Source organism: Phyllopteryx taeniolatus, chromosome 1, assembly GCF_024500385.1.
Source record: "Phyllopteryx taeniolatus isolate TA_2022b chromosome 1, UOR_Ptae_1.2, whole genome shotgun sequence".
NCBI classification, from domain to species: Eukaryota; Metazoa; Chordata; class Actinopteri; order Syngnathiformes; family Syngnathidae; genus Phyllopteryx; species Phyllopteryx taeniolatus.
In genome coordinates this window covers 20726128-20740545 of record NC_084502.1, presented here as the reverse complement: position 1 = coordinate 20740545, position 14418 = coordinate 20726128, and the positions used below count along the sequence as shown (strand labels likewise).

At 40.2% G+C, this 14418-nt stretch overlaps 2 protein-coding genes across 10 annotated transcripts in view; one reads left to right on the top strand and one right to left on the bottom strand.

The window, feature by feature from the left end:
- Positions 1-8566, top strand: part of bsna (bassoon presynaptic cytomatrix protein a) — a 134486-nt gene extending 125920 nt beyond the window's left edge. For all 5 annotated transcript variants that reach the window (XR_009789462.1, XR_009789461.1, XR_009789459.1 and 2 more), the window contains one exon: positions 3184-8566. The gene's annotated coding sequence lies outside the window, so the exon portion shown is untranslated. The remainder of the gene's footprint in view (positions 1-3183) is intronic.
- A 1036-nt stretch (positions 8567-9602) lies between these two features.
- Positions 9603-14418, bottom strand: part of LOC133481123 (oxysterol-binding protein-related protein 2-like) — a 30264-nt gene continuing 25448 nt past the window's right edge. For all 5 annotated transcript variants that reach the window (XM_061780108.1, XM_061780147.1, XM_061780137.1 and 2 more), the window contains exons 13-14: positions 14137-14227; positions 9603-11472 (exon numbers count right to left, since the gene is read on the bottom strand). In XM_061780108.1, coding sequence (XP_061636092.1) covers positions 11370-11472; positions 14137-14227 — 194 coding nt within the window. In that variant the 3' untranslated portion in view covers positions 9603-11369. The remainder of the gene's footprint in view (positions 11473-14136; positions 14228-14418) is intronic.

Genomic DNA, 14418 nt, shown 5'->3' with positions numbered 1-14418 from the left:
CTTAAGCTGCCAAATCCTGGCTGGAGAAATGTAATGTTGAGGGGGTTATTATGGAAGGCCTTCTGCACACCATTGCATAAAATTGAGAGTTGCCCACTCCCCCCCCACATTGAGCGATTGGGTATATGGATAATAATAATAAAAATAATAATAATAATAATAATGGAAGCACAGTGGATGACTGGTTAGCACATATGCCTCACAGTTCTGAGGACCGGGGTTCAATCCCCGGCCCCGCCTGTGTGGAGTTTGCATGTTCTCCCCGTGCCTGCGTGGGTTTTCTCCGGGCACTCTGATTTCCTCCCACATCCCAAAAACATGCATGGTAGGTTGAGTGAAGACTCTAAATTGCCCGTAGCTGTGAATGTGAGTGTGAATGGTTGGTTGTTTATATGTGCCCTGCGATTGGCTGGCGACCAGTTCAGCATGTACCCCGCCTCTCGCCCGGCGATAGCTGGGATAGGCTCAAGCACGCTCACAACCCTAGTGAGGATAAGCGGAACGAAAGATAATAATAATAATAATAATAATGATAATAATACAATTAATTTATAGGTGTCTTTCTGAGCACCCAAGGTCACCCAACACAGCAAATGAAATCAAGGTAGCAAAACAAGTGCAGAGAATACATACATACAGGTAAAACTGTGGCCAGTGGCCAACTGATCGGCCACTCATGAAAACAGTTGCCGAACCACGCACAAATTCACTTGGGTTCAGCCGCATGGCTCAGTGTGTGGCAGTCTTAAATTAGCTGAATTGTGACGGCACAATTCAGAATTATGTGGCTACGGACAGATTTTCGGAAATAGGCAGCTACCAATAATACCAAAAAAGTCAATTTTCCATAATATGTCCCCTTTAAATGAACTTGGTCCCAATGGTTCCCTTTGCGCCATATTTGTTTGAAATGTGATACCTTTTGATATCATCGTGTGCCTTTTCAAGTTAAAAACAGAATCGAGGTCTATTTTTAGATTTTTAAAAGGATGATAGCTATTCCTGACTTGTAACAAACATCACTGGCCCCAAACCGTCCTCATCTATGAGCCTGTCATGTTTAGAAACATTTTGCTCCCTTTAACAATTTCTTTAACAATAGTAATGTTCAAAGACCATACCTTATTGTGGGGGTCATCTTGAGTTGCTCCTAATATTTTAAACCCTCTCGTGTGGCTACATAAACGAACCAACATTTTCCCAATAACTATCAGTGTGATGCAGCGCAGTCGCTCACTGTCCAGTTGCAGCTCTTGTGGTGGATCTCATTAGATTGTGTCAGTGAGAAATTGGAACCTCATAAAGTTAAAGTATTTGTAGTTTAGTGTGTGTTTTGCCACATGCAAGTGCTACTACAGGAAACATACTGTACACCTGAGTTTGTTACATTCTCTATTTACTGTACTTGGTACAACATCATGTCTTAAACTCATATACCTCTAGTGGCCAACTTCTTTTTTTGCAGAAATGTGCCATTTGTCTGCGTGAAAATACACTGCGTGTCTTCTAATCAGACCTGCAAATTTACATACACCTGTTCAAATACTAAACAAATTAGACCAAGATACTCCATTTTAAATATTTTTGCCACCATTAATGTGACCTGTAACCTGTACAACTCAATATAAAAATAATGAAATCTTTTAGAGAGGGAAAGTAAAAATAAGCAACTGAAATAATGTGGTTGCACACTCTTGTAACTGGCATGTGGCTGTGTTCAGACCTTCAAAGTCATATTGAGTGGGAGTCAGCACACACCTGCCACCATTAAAGTGCCTCTGCTTAACTCCAACTAACGTTTAGCTGTTCTAGTAGGCTTTTACGGACATTGTTTTGCTTTTGAGCAGAAGCCTAAGGTTTTGCCCTAAAACTGGCTGGTGATTTGAACTGTTCATAATTCCCTATAGCTTGACTGGGGGCTTAAAACAGCCTCAAAGCACAATGCTGCCACCACAATGCTTGACTGTAGGTACAGTAGGGTGTTCTTTGGGTGATGAGCAGTGTTGTGTTTGCGCCAAACATACCTTTCGGAAAAAGAAAAATTCAACCTTGGTTTCATTGGACCATTACACATTTTCCCCACATCCATCCATCCATTCTCAACACCGCTTATCCTGTTTAGGGTCCCAGGGCACGGGAGCCTATCCCAGCTGACTTCAGGCGAAAGGCGGACTACCCCCTGAACTGGTCGCCGGTCAGTCGCAGGGCACATATAGACACGGACAACCATTCGCACTCACATTCACACCGTCACTGAGTGGGAACTGAACCCACGCTGAGGGCAGTTGCTGTTCGAGATATATATATATATATATATATATATATATATATATATATACACACAAACACACACACACACACACACGGGTGGACTTCATTTCACTAATTAGGTGATTTTTGAAGGTAATTGGTTATATCTGAGCTTTTTAGGTGCTTCATAACAAAGGGGGTGAATACATATGCACATGACAATTTCCATTTTTTTCCCATTAAATAAATCTTGAGGCGGCACAGTAGATGACTGGTTAGAGCGTCTGCCTCACAGTTCTGAGGTACGGGGTTCAATCCCCAACCCCGCCTGTGTGGAGTTTGCATGTTCTCCCCGTGCCTGCGTGGATTTTCTCCCACATCCCAAAAACATGCATGAAGTCTCTAAATTGCCCGTAGTTGTGAATGTGAGTGCGAATGTTTCTATGTGCCCTGCGATTGGCTGGCTGGCGACCGGTTCAGGGTGTACCCCGCCTCCTGCCCGATGATAGCTGGGATTGGCTCCAGCACTCCCGCGACCCTTGTGAGGATAAGCGGCAAAGGAAATGGATGGATGGATAAATAAATCTTTTTTTTTATATAAGTTTGATGTATTTGTCATTTCACTTCAAAACGTACACTATTTTGTGCAGATCCATCAAATAAAAAGAGGCAGACTACACCCTGGACTGGTCACTAGTCAATCGCAGGGCACATATAGACAAACAAGCATTCACACATTTAAAGTGTATGTTTATAAAATGTGGGAGGAAGTCATAGTACCCAGAGAAAACCCACACAAGCACAGGGAGAACATACAAATTCCACAAGGCAAGCCAAGATTTGAACCCTAACTCTCGTCACTTTGAGTCAGGTGTGCTAACCCACTCTTCCACTTTGCTGCCCTACGTCTAAATGACTCGTGTTCTTCCACAGATCATTCCAGGGGTCTAGTCTTCGCTTCAAAAGTCCACCTTGACTTCAAACCGCGTTGGAGACAAAACCGCCCACTGGGGGCCCAACATCAAGAACAATGCTGAAGAAGCAGTCGAGTACAATCAATAAGGATCATGTACCGCCAGTCAATCATGTGGATCTAACTTAGCAGCAAGCATCACTTGCAGAACATGAACGGCGCCATGTATCCAGTCGAATGCAAACTCATCCAAGAAAGCAGCTTTGCTCTTCTTCCACTTACTCTCTTCTGAAGAATTATGAAGCGAGAGGGACGTAGAATAATTGCAGTGCAGGTTTTTCTGGTACCGACCACCTCATTCTTTCTTCACCTGTCCAATTCAAGGGAACACATCACATGGAATGACAACACCGACGTGGTGCGTGCGTGCGTGCGTGCGTCTCTTTTCCACTATTTGTCCTCTTTCTATCTACATTCCAGATTACGACTTCTCTTCCACACTGTGTCCTATCCCGTTTTCTAATTCCCACCCCAAAGCTCCTCAATTTGTCTTGAAAGAATTATATGGTGGAGGGGGAGAATTTGGAATGCATGGAACTTTCTAGACCTTTACACTGTTCGTCACCACTAAGCAGAGGCCATAAAGACACTGGCAAATGGATTGGAGCGGAGACGGAATAGAAATGGATGTGTGTCTAAAAGAAAGGGGGAAAAAAGTATTCAGAGGCAAGCCATTACGAAGCCATTTTTTGTGGTGAATTGTTTTCTCAGCTGTTCACTGTTTCCCACATTGTGAATTTTTACTTTGTTCTGTTGCCAGCACAGCCTTATTTATTTGTTTTATTTTAAAATTGACTATTTTTTTATGACATCCATGAACACACCATGTATTTCTTCAAGTATATGCTGACTGTGAGATTCATTTTGATGTTCTTATCACTTTTTTTTTAATTGTGTCACTTTTGTTGCCAAGCCCCCTCTCTCTTTTTTTGATTTAAATGTGTTGTTAACACTCACAGAGTTATGAACAACAACAAAGCAATAGAGTGAAAAGAGACGGTCAATAGCACAATGATGTGTCATTCGAAAAAGTAGAAATGTGTTGCCTCTGTCTGTCTAATTTACTGGTGAGTGACGCTCACCAATCAGCATATGAGGAAACGTAAACCCACCCGCTCCCCGATCCCTCAACCTCTTCAGTGTTGTACTAAAGCTGTGGCTCACTAATACAGCAAAACAACCTGCAAACGATCACGGTGGGACATCTCTAGCCACGAGTCACTGATGCAGCCGAGAGCGCTGCAGCAGTGAAGAAGCAGACCCCGGCCTTTGCATCCTAACCTGGATTTTGAGGTCACTTTGGGACATTACCCCCACATGCGTCCTTTGCCCAAGCCCCAGACCTCACCTGTCATCAGTATGTATCAGCATGTGTCTTCACTCGTTGAATGTGCGTGGCGCACATTAAAGCACACTCCAAAATGGTGTCAAAAGAGGAAAAAAAGGAACCAAATAACCCCTTTTTTTTTTTTTTCTTCTCTCACCCTGACCTTTAACCTTTCTCAGTTGTCATGGAAACTACTCAGGTCAGTGTTCTCCCTCCTGCTGATGACGCTCCTGCAGTGCATTGTGGGTTCTGGGCTTTGCCTGCGCGCCACACGACAGCGACAACAAACGTACTGTCCTGGCCGAACGAAACCCACATTTGTGTTGTATATTGTCCGTGAGAACGCTCAGCGGGGACCTTCGCATGCTACCCGGCGTTGACAGAAAAAAAAAAGGAAAAGAAAGAAAAACCTCAAAGTCACCTCTATAAAACGTTTGTGTGTGTTGTGCGTATGGGTGTGGCAGTTCTGTTCCTATCCATCTGCCAATGAGGAACGTAAAACAGTTCAATCAAGCGCTACAGGTACGGTATGGGGCTAAAAGGCAACCGCTCATCTCCACTCGTTCTATGCAATGAATCCCATTTGGTAACAGTGCAAATATGAGCAAGAAAAGTGGGCAAAAAGTCACCGCGATAGCCGAACGCTACGGTTTTGACATTCATTAAATAATAGCATCGATGTAAGTACAAGATGTTTCTTTTAGTTAGTGTTTAGCTGGGAAATGGCCGATTTGTGGCACATAAGGTATCGGTTAGCCCTCATTATCTTCAGCGGGAGGGGATCAATTTGACCCCATAAAATGTTTAACATCTCTAAATGACAGATCGACTTTTCAAATTGAATTACTTTCCTAATTTTAATAAGGACAACTGAGTAAAATTAACGCCACTACTTCATATACATGATGATCTGTACACCTCGCGTTTAAAGTCGATACATTTTTAGCAATTTAATTCAGAGTCACTTATTATTGAGATTTTTTGAATACTTTTCAGAAGACCAATTCTGACCTAATCTCCATGTCTTTATTTCTTATGTAATGTTCTAATTTTTTTTATATAATGGTGAATTTGGGGATTTTGTTAGCCGCTCCAAATTCTAAAAAATGAAATCATTATTTCGTCCACTGCGTAGTGAATCCATATAATACAGTTTATGAGTTTCACTTCTGAATTGAACCACTGAAATTCAGTAGTAATAAAAGTAGTAATAGGTTTTCCATGATACTCGTATTTCTTGAGATGCACCTGTAAGAGCTATTTAGACTCGGGTCAAATAATTCAGTTTGAATTATTTCTGGCAGGTCAAATTGCTGTGGTCAAATTGACCCGAAGTAAACAAAAGTTAGTAAATTTGAAAGTAAAAAAAGACGAAAAAGGCAAATGTGATAACATAATGCAGGCATTAGCAGTCCATCCGAGACGTCAGTCATTAGTAGTGATGTTGCTTCAAGTCTGGGTTAACTTGGCGAAGAGAGATTGTGCAATTATGTGGAATGAACCATTCCGACATGCTTTGTATATGTTCTTTTCGAATAAGAATTTTCAAACTAAAACAATATTAAATAGAATACCAACTTCAAAATGGGTCAATTTGACCTGTACCATCACAGGAGGGTTCAATGTATCATGACAAGAACGGCGACGGGGGACAACACAATTGCTATTTTTGTTGAGAGTACAAATCTGTTAACTCAAAGAAGTCTATTTTTTTGTGAAATATGAATGAGATTATTTAAAAAATTATTTTATGATAAGCGAATGGGATGTTGTACTGTTCGGGATTTCAGAAAGGAGGACACTGAATGTGTTTTAACATATAAAAAAAAAAAGGAGATAGAGTGGAAAGTAATGTTTCATAAACAGCTGAATGAAGACAAAACTTTAAATATTCAGATTGGAATATGAGAATCTCAGTTATATGTAACTGACTTTAGTTTTTCATATCAAAAGTCATAATAATAAACTATATTCTCAACATTGTAAAACAGATCGGATCTTCACGTGGCTTCTAATGTCAATATTTCCTAATTTTGCAACTGTTCTGAGTTCACGTTTGCTTGTCTCAATCAGCCAATCAAGGTGACTTAAATATGCATTGCAGCAAGGGCTTTAATTCTGCATGATAATACTAGTCATTGAAGAAAGCCATTGAAGCAGTTGTGCTGTCTGTCTGCACTCTGTAGGTGTCTTGTCTATTTCTAGGAAAATAATAGACTTCACTTGAGAGTGAAAATCTTCAGTCCACTGCATGTTTGAAGCACAAATGTAGACAACAATACACATATATTGCAGTCGATAAACATTTTGACATTAAATTTGCTTTGTATTTAAAAAAAAAAAAAAGGATCGAAAAAGCCCCACGACTGGTAAACTCTGTTTTAAGTGCAAAATGCAAAAATAGAGCAGGATACGTTTTGGAGTGTTATGACACTTTGAGGCCGTGAGCGGACACTAGCACCCTTTTTTTCTTTTGTAAGTTTATCACACGATAGCCTCGGCAATACGTTTTTCTAAGAATCCATTTTAAGACTCTTTACATTATTTAAATTCATTTGATCTTCAATTGTTTTGTTGTTCCGCATTTAATCATTTTACCCTTAAGGTTGCAGACATGAAAAAGTACAGATGTTGTAAATGTTGCTCAGAGATTTTTTTCCCCCCAGCCTATGAGTGGTCCACACGGTTTTACAGTAGTACATAGAGCAGCATGACAAGAGCAAGATCTTAAAATATATTGTGTATTATAAATAAAGATATTCATGAAGAGATGTTTTAGCTGAGCAGGAGTAGAAAGGAGACAAACTAAGACAAGCTATAAAATCATATGGGAGTGTGTTTGTTTGTTGGTGTGTTTGTCCATATAAAGAATCCTAAGATGACGTGCATGAATTGACACCTGCCCCAGAAATCCTTAAACAAAGCCCACCCAAACCTCTTTCCTTGAGTTTTTGAGCCTCGTTGACATTCCACCTTACGAGTTGCCATATTTTTTAGTTTGATCTTAGTGTAAATAGCCGATAAAGCCACTTTCCACAAAAATGGCAGGGTTTTTTTTTTTTCAACATGTAAATGTCAGCAATGATAACACAAAGAAGCACGAGTGGGGGGCCTTTTGCACGGCACACGGCATCACAAGCTGGAGCGTATGCAAGCCTCAGCCTCCATAGAGCCAAACGTGTACTTTGTGTATAAAAAGAACTTAAAGAGAGCTTAAGGTTAAATAACAAAAGGACAAACATTGGCATTGTGTGTGTGGCTGGCTCGTGCCAACTGTTTTAATATCATTTCCAAAAAAAAAAAACTTGGAATCTGATATGGAAAAAAAAATACTGGTCTGTGTGGAGTTTCTATAAATGTTGTGTTTGTAAAATGAGATGCCATTAAAAACAAAAGGTGGGTACTTTATCTGGCTTCCATGTAAATTACGGGGTGGGCAGATGACATTCGGAGGGCCTGAAATGGACAATAAGTGTAAAAATCATAATTATGTAAAAAAAAAAAAAAAAAAAATGAAAATGAAAAAAAAAACAGATGAGGCTGGAGATGAAAAAAAGAGCCTAATCATAACAACGTTCACTGTTGTAAGTGCAATGAGCTAAACTTCCTGTTTCCCCCCCGCCCCCCATTGTAAAACCTTGTGTATGTTTCCGTGTGTTCCTCCTGTAAATGGGTGTAGTAGACCTGGTGCATCATGCCATGTAATGTGATGAATGACAAATTATGACCTTAAAATACATTTCAATCAGGAAAAATAAACTACAAATGCATATGAAACAGCTGTGGATATTTTATTTTTGCATACATTGTAATTGAAGACTGTAAGAATAAGGCACAATGGTGGTACAGCTTCGCACAACACTGCAACGTACAGTATATTATTATTTTAATTATTGTCTTTTATGGTTTATGTAGAGCACATTCTTTTACAGCTGCAGTTGTTAAAGTGCTCTTTTCAAATCACGATACGTCTGCATTAGCACCTCCAATTCCAAGGGGGGGGGGGGGGGGGGGGGGGAGAAAGTAACTTGACGTTTCTGTTGGTTTCCATGGTGAATCAACATATCGGGGCTCCATTGAGGATGTCTTTTGGTTGTGACCATGCACCAGTTTAGCTCGAGGTGATCGTATTTAGACTCAGATCAGATATTCTGGACCAAAAATAATCCCAGATTTCAAATTCAGGGGAAGTCAACTCAGAACTCAGGTCTAGTTTAAGAGCATGTTGAACCTGCTTGCTGGAATAACCCACAGGTGGTTTACATGCATGTTGAGTTGATTGAACCCCTAACTGAACGACTGGAAACGCTTGGACTTGTTGCATCAGCCAATCAAGTGGCGCAAGCTGGTCATTAGCTCTGGCGAACTGGCAAAAAAATAAATAAATAAATAAATAAATAAATCACGATTATTTTTTTTTAAATTGCCCGATCTTGATTATCACGATTTTTTTTATAATTAAAAAACACGTTTTTAATAGCCTGCTTTAAAGCATTTGCACTGAAAACTAAAGAAGCTAAAGAGTAGGTCAACATTTTATTAACACCTTTTGTTAACAACACTCCTCAGTCAATATTTAAAACAGTAACCTCACAATGTTATTCCAGTTCATTAGCTCAATCCAAACAGGTTCAACAAAAGTTGAGTCTGGAAACAATAAAGGGAAAGGCCAGGTCGATGCTTTTCAATTTGGATTTCACCTGGGTTTGGAAAAGAACTCAATGTATACATGGTTGTAGTTTGTCATGATGCTTGGCTCATGTTTTGTGTATACGTAGTATGTATAAGTTTGGTTTTAGATCACCTAAAAATCAGTACCAAAACCAATCTAACCTCAAAAATAGTGGATTTATAAATCATTTAGATTGTGGTATAGTTCTTTAAATACAGATGCTCAATGCAAAATTCTAATGTGAAATGTAATTTAAATAATAATTTAAAAGAGGGGGCAGATTTATTCTTCCCTGCTCCTTTTTATTCATTTTGTGTTTTCATGAAAGCATGTTTTTTTTTTCTTTTATATAATTTAAAAAAAAAAGCCATGGTCCAAAATTGAAGTTAAGGATTTTATTAGTAGACATTCCCCTGTCCATGAAGCTATCGAGCTGTCCACAGTATGCCTATACAGTCTCCAACCTACAAATAAAACATCTGGTGGTATGTTCCTCACCAAAAAATGCTTTAAATACTATAAAAATAAATCAATTGCACAAAATTTTGCATGTGATTATCTGTGTAACACTTGTACACAAACAATGACCACAAAGATAGTCCAAGAAGAGGAGGCTAAAATTCAACAGAGGACATGTTTGGAGAAATAGAAACTAACAAAACTGATTTGCCCTTGGCGGCCCATTTGTTGGAATGTGTGTTATGGAGTGAGAAAATTGTACCGTTTGTGTGTGTTTTTTTTTTTTTCATTCAATCTTTGTGCAAGCATCTCAACACTGCACCTGACATTAGTGTTTTGTCTGTCACATACTGTAGTTTAGGCTTCACAAAGAAAATGTAACAGCCATAGCTAGAACATGTAAGAATATGTAAAGTCGAAAGGGTGTATGTGGTTAAGTGCCATCCATCCATCCATTTTCTGAGCCGCTTATCCACACACGGGTCGCGGGAGTGCTGGAGGCTATCCCAGCTATCTTCGGGCAGGAGGCGGGGTACACCCTGAACTGGTTGCCAGCCAATCGCAGGGCACATACAAACAAACAAACCATTCGCACCTAGGGGCAATTTTAGAGTCTTCAATTCACCTACCATGCATATTTTTGGGATGTGGGAGGAAACCGAAGTGCCCGGAGAAAACCCACGCAGGCACGGGTCGAACATGCAAACTCCACAAAGCCGGGGGCCCGGGATTGAACCCGGGTCCTCAGAACTGTGAGGCAGACGCTCTTATCAGTCGGGCACCGTGCTGCCTGGTTAAGTGCTTTAAAAAAATGAACAAAATAATGGGGCTACGAATAACGAATAAAAAAGGAGTTTCGCCACCAACAGAATTCATACATTTGCATTTCACAATTTGCAATAGTCAACCAAAATATAATTGCAATCAAAATGTGTTCTTGCTTTAGCCAATGCTTGGAATTTCTGCATTATTACAACCACAGTCAGTTTTAGAGCCAATTTTTTTTTTTTTTTTTTTTTTTTTTTTTTTTTTTAATGTTCACAACATTCAAGGGGAATGCAACATTAAAACTCAATGTGTTGGTGGTCTGCTGCAAAACATCTAAATGTAGAGAATAATAACAGCTTGTTACATTACCCTCACTTGATTGAGGGTTTTCTCTTAGTCATGTTACAATGACAATCTTAAGTCTCTCGACATATCAACATAGTATTCACAATTTTTTGACACTGGAATGGAATCATACAGTATTTTGCAAATCTGCAGCATTTTAAACATTCGATCAGGTGTCTTTTCTTGATGGTATGGTAGGCAGGAAATATTTGACCAACACTTTATATTCATCATTCTGTTGCTTAAGCCCATTTTATAGAGTGTTGCATTAATGTCTAACATCACATACATTCCGTCATGGGCCGTTAAAATTGTGACATATGGAAGAAACGATGAGCGATGAAAAAAAAATGTGCAGGTCATACAACTAAAGTTGATGTAAAATCCTTGATGGGGAAGAAGAGAGCGAGTTAAGATGAAGCAGGAAACTGTTAAACAGTCTGTGTAAGTCTTTCCTATCTGCAATGGATGTGTGCAATGGTGAAGGGTTGAGTTTTTAAGTGTGTCCCTCCAAGTTATGATAAGGCGTGTGGAAGAGGTGGAAGGGGACCAGGATGAAGGCTATAGTGGCCTTATCAGTAGATATCAGGCAGGTCTTGGTAGTTCCTACTGAAGTAGCCACCCGAGTAGTTCCAGTCTTGGGAGCCGGTGCACGGGTTGGTGCCCATTTGGAACCACCTTTAAAAAAAAAACACCAACATGAAAAAAATTAACTCACATCACAACCATGGGCAATAAATGCTGGAACAGCAGTTGACTTCTGGGGAAGCACAACAGCTTGAGAAAAAGAATTAAAAAATAGTTCTAAATTCAAAACCTAAGCTGCTTCACGGCAAATCAGCGCAACATACGCGCAACAGTAGAGCCATCATTAATTTGCCTGTCCCGTTCAGACAGAACTTAGCGAAGAGGGGCAATCGACAATTGTCCGAAGTTAGGGGGGCATCGGATCGGACTGGATCTAAAAAGCTCCAATTTTACCACTTATACAAGCAGTCCATTGCATGCACCGCTCCAGCACTTCTATCCGGCAGTGCCCGGATGGCATGCTGAGCCCACCTGATCACAACAACAGGTTGCTAAGGTGCTAACATAGTAGCAAGGAGTAAGAGTGAATGTTGCTTGCTTTCGTTTGACACGCCAGTTGAAGTTCGCTGTAAAACTAAACACACAACAAAAGAATTACACCTATTAAATGGTTAAATACATCATACTCTTTGTTTCTTTCTTTGTTTTTGTTCAATAAAATCAGCTCAAAAGCTAACAATGAATGGAAAAACCCCATTGACGAGCGAATGAAAATTAGCCCCACTGATATCTCTCAAAATAATGAATATTGGGACACAAACGCTTTATAAACACATACAAAGAGGCAATATAATAACACTCTCTGACATATAGTCTTCAAACCGTGAAAAACAAGTTATATTAACAATATTCGATTTTGACTTCGGGCTACATTCTTTGTTACTTACTGCAAGTGTGTATCTCATTGCATGCACTACACTGCCCCTCAGTGGTCAAGACATGCACAGCAAGAACAGCAAGCCCCGCAATGAAGGCACACACACAGAGGGCAAAGCACTTCAAGCCTCACTACATTATTTATTGAGGTTATTTTTCACGGTTTTCGAATTTGTTTTTTATTTAATCTATTCAAATGTAAAATGTGCTTATGCTTAAGCAGTGGTTATGTCGCAATTTAAATAGATATTTTATTATTATTGATTTTATTGAAGTTTAAGATTTCGTTTTTATTTATTTCATTCAATTGTAGTACATTCTTATTTTTAAAGTTACTTTATGTAACCCATTAGTTAATAGTAAAAGGGTCACTTTTTCCTCATACCTGCTCTTGTTGATTGTTGTTCTCTAAGTAATATCACTTGTTCAAGCCTTTTCTCATAAGTAAAGTATGTATGATTACTACTGATATGGGATCGGACTGGTATTGGCCAAAACTCAACGCTGCAATACCGGTATCGGATCGGTAGTGGAAAAGATGGATCGGGACATTCCTATCCGAAGTGCGCATTTGCACTGCGATTGTGGCTCTGCACAATCTTGTGCGCGGTAATGTGAGCGCCACACAGCAGCAATAGCAAATAGCAAAGGGTCATGGCCAGGGAGTCTCTGATGTTAAAACTGTTTGACCAAATACTACAGTGGAACCCCGATTTACGGATGCCTCAATATTCGAACTATTCCATTGACAAACCACAGATCAAACAAAAAACATTTTGTACCAGTTTTTTTTCTTGTACCAGTAGTTTAAAAATGGTAAATTCACTGCACTTATATAGCGCTTATCTACATCATCAGAGTGCCCAAAGCGCTTTACAAAGCCTCACATTCACACACACATTCATAAAGCAATGGGCGACTGCTGCCATGCGAGGCGCTGCCAAGCCCACTGGGAGCAAATTAGGGTTCGGTGTCTTGCCCAAGGACACTTCGACATGCGGACAGTCGTAGCAGGGATTCGAACTTGTTCTACCTACTGAGCAAAAACCACCCCAACATAATTCCATTGGTATCACAAGACAAGTCCAGATCTGTGTGACAGACCAACAAGGACTCCACTAAAAGAGGTTTGATGAAGATCTGATATTGTAGTTCGAAATAAAAGTCTCTGAAAACTAATAAACTACATTTTTTAATGCATCTCAAGATTCAAATTAACCTTGCTGGTTGCATTCCTTAACCGAAGAGCATTGACGTCCGTATTATTGGGAAACCTTTATTTTGAAGGCTTTCGCCGCGAGTTGGCGACTTATTACCGTAATGCCTAGTATGAACAAAATTAGGGGCGGCTGGCTTGACTGCTACTTTACGAGTGGAGGCTGGCTTGACTGGCGCTATATACCTACTGAGGCGTGCCTTTAGCGTCCTCCTTCACGCGCACCCTTCCCCCTTTACGTCCGCATGCTGTCCTCAGCCACATCCGCTTTTCCTCTGTATAAGCAGCGAGTCGGCATGAAATGCTCCCAGTCAGTCAAGCGGAGCGCTCATCGCACAACAACATTTATAGATTTTGGAACTCGGTACACACATAAGGCGCACCGCATTATAAGGCGCCCCCGTCCATTTTGGAGAAAATTTATGACTTTTAAGTGCGCCTTATGGTCGTGAAAATACGGTAAGTCTATAAGTCAATACAATACCAATAACAACAACAACAATACAGTGTGGATAGAAAAGGAGTGTGAAAGTGTGTGAGAGAGCGCATGTGGATGAGAGAGCGCATCTGTGAATCAGACAGCGTAAGAGAGAAAGAGTGTGAGTTTGTGAGAGAGTAAGTGTGAATGTATGAGAGCAAAAGCAAGTGAGCGCTCTTCCAACCTTGTAGACCACTCCTCCTCATGCTTGGCTCTCAACTTTCTGGCAGCTCGCTGTTTCTCTTCCAGCCTCTCCTTGTCCTGACTGGCTTCTTCTGCAAAACCACAACAGAGTCACAATGTGAAGCCACACGAGGCAATTACTGAGACAATCAGCAGATGGCGACAGGGTTTCATTATTTTCTCTTTTCTTTCATTTACCCATCTATTTTCTTTAGTGGTTGTGCAGGGGAGCTGGATCTCAGATGACTGAGTCAGAGAGAGTGCACAACAAACTGCCTCGCAT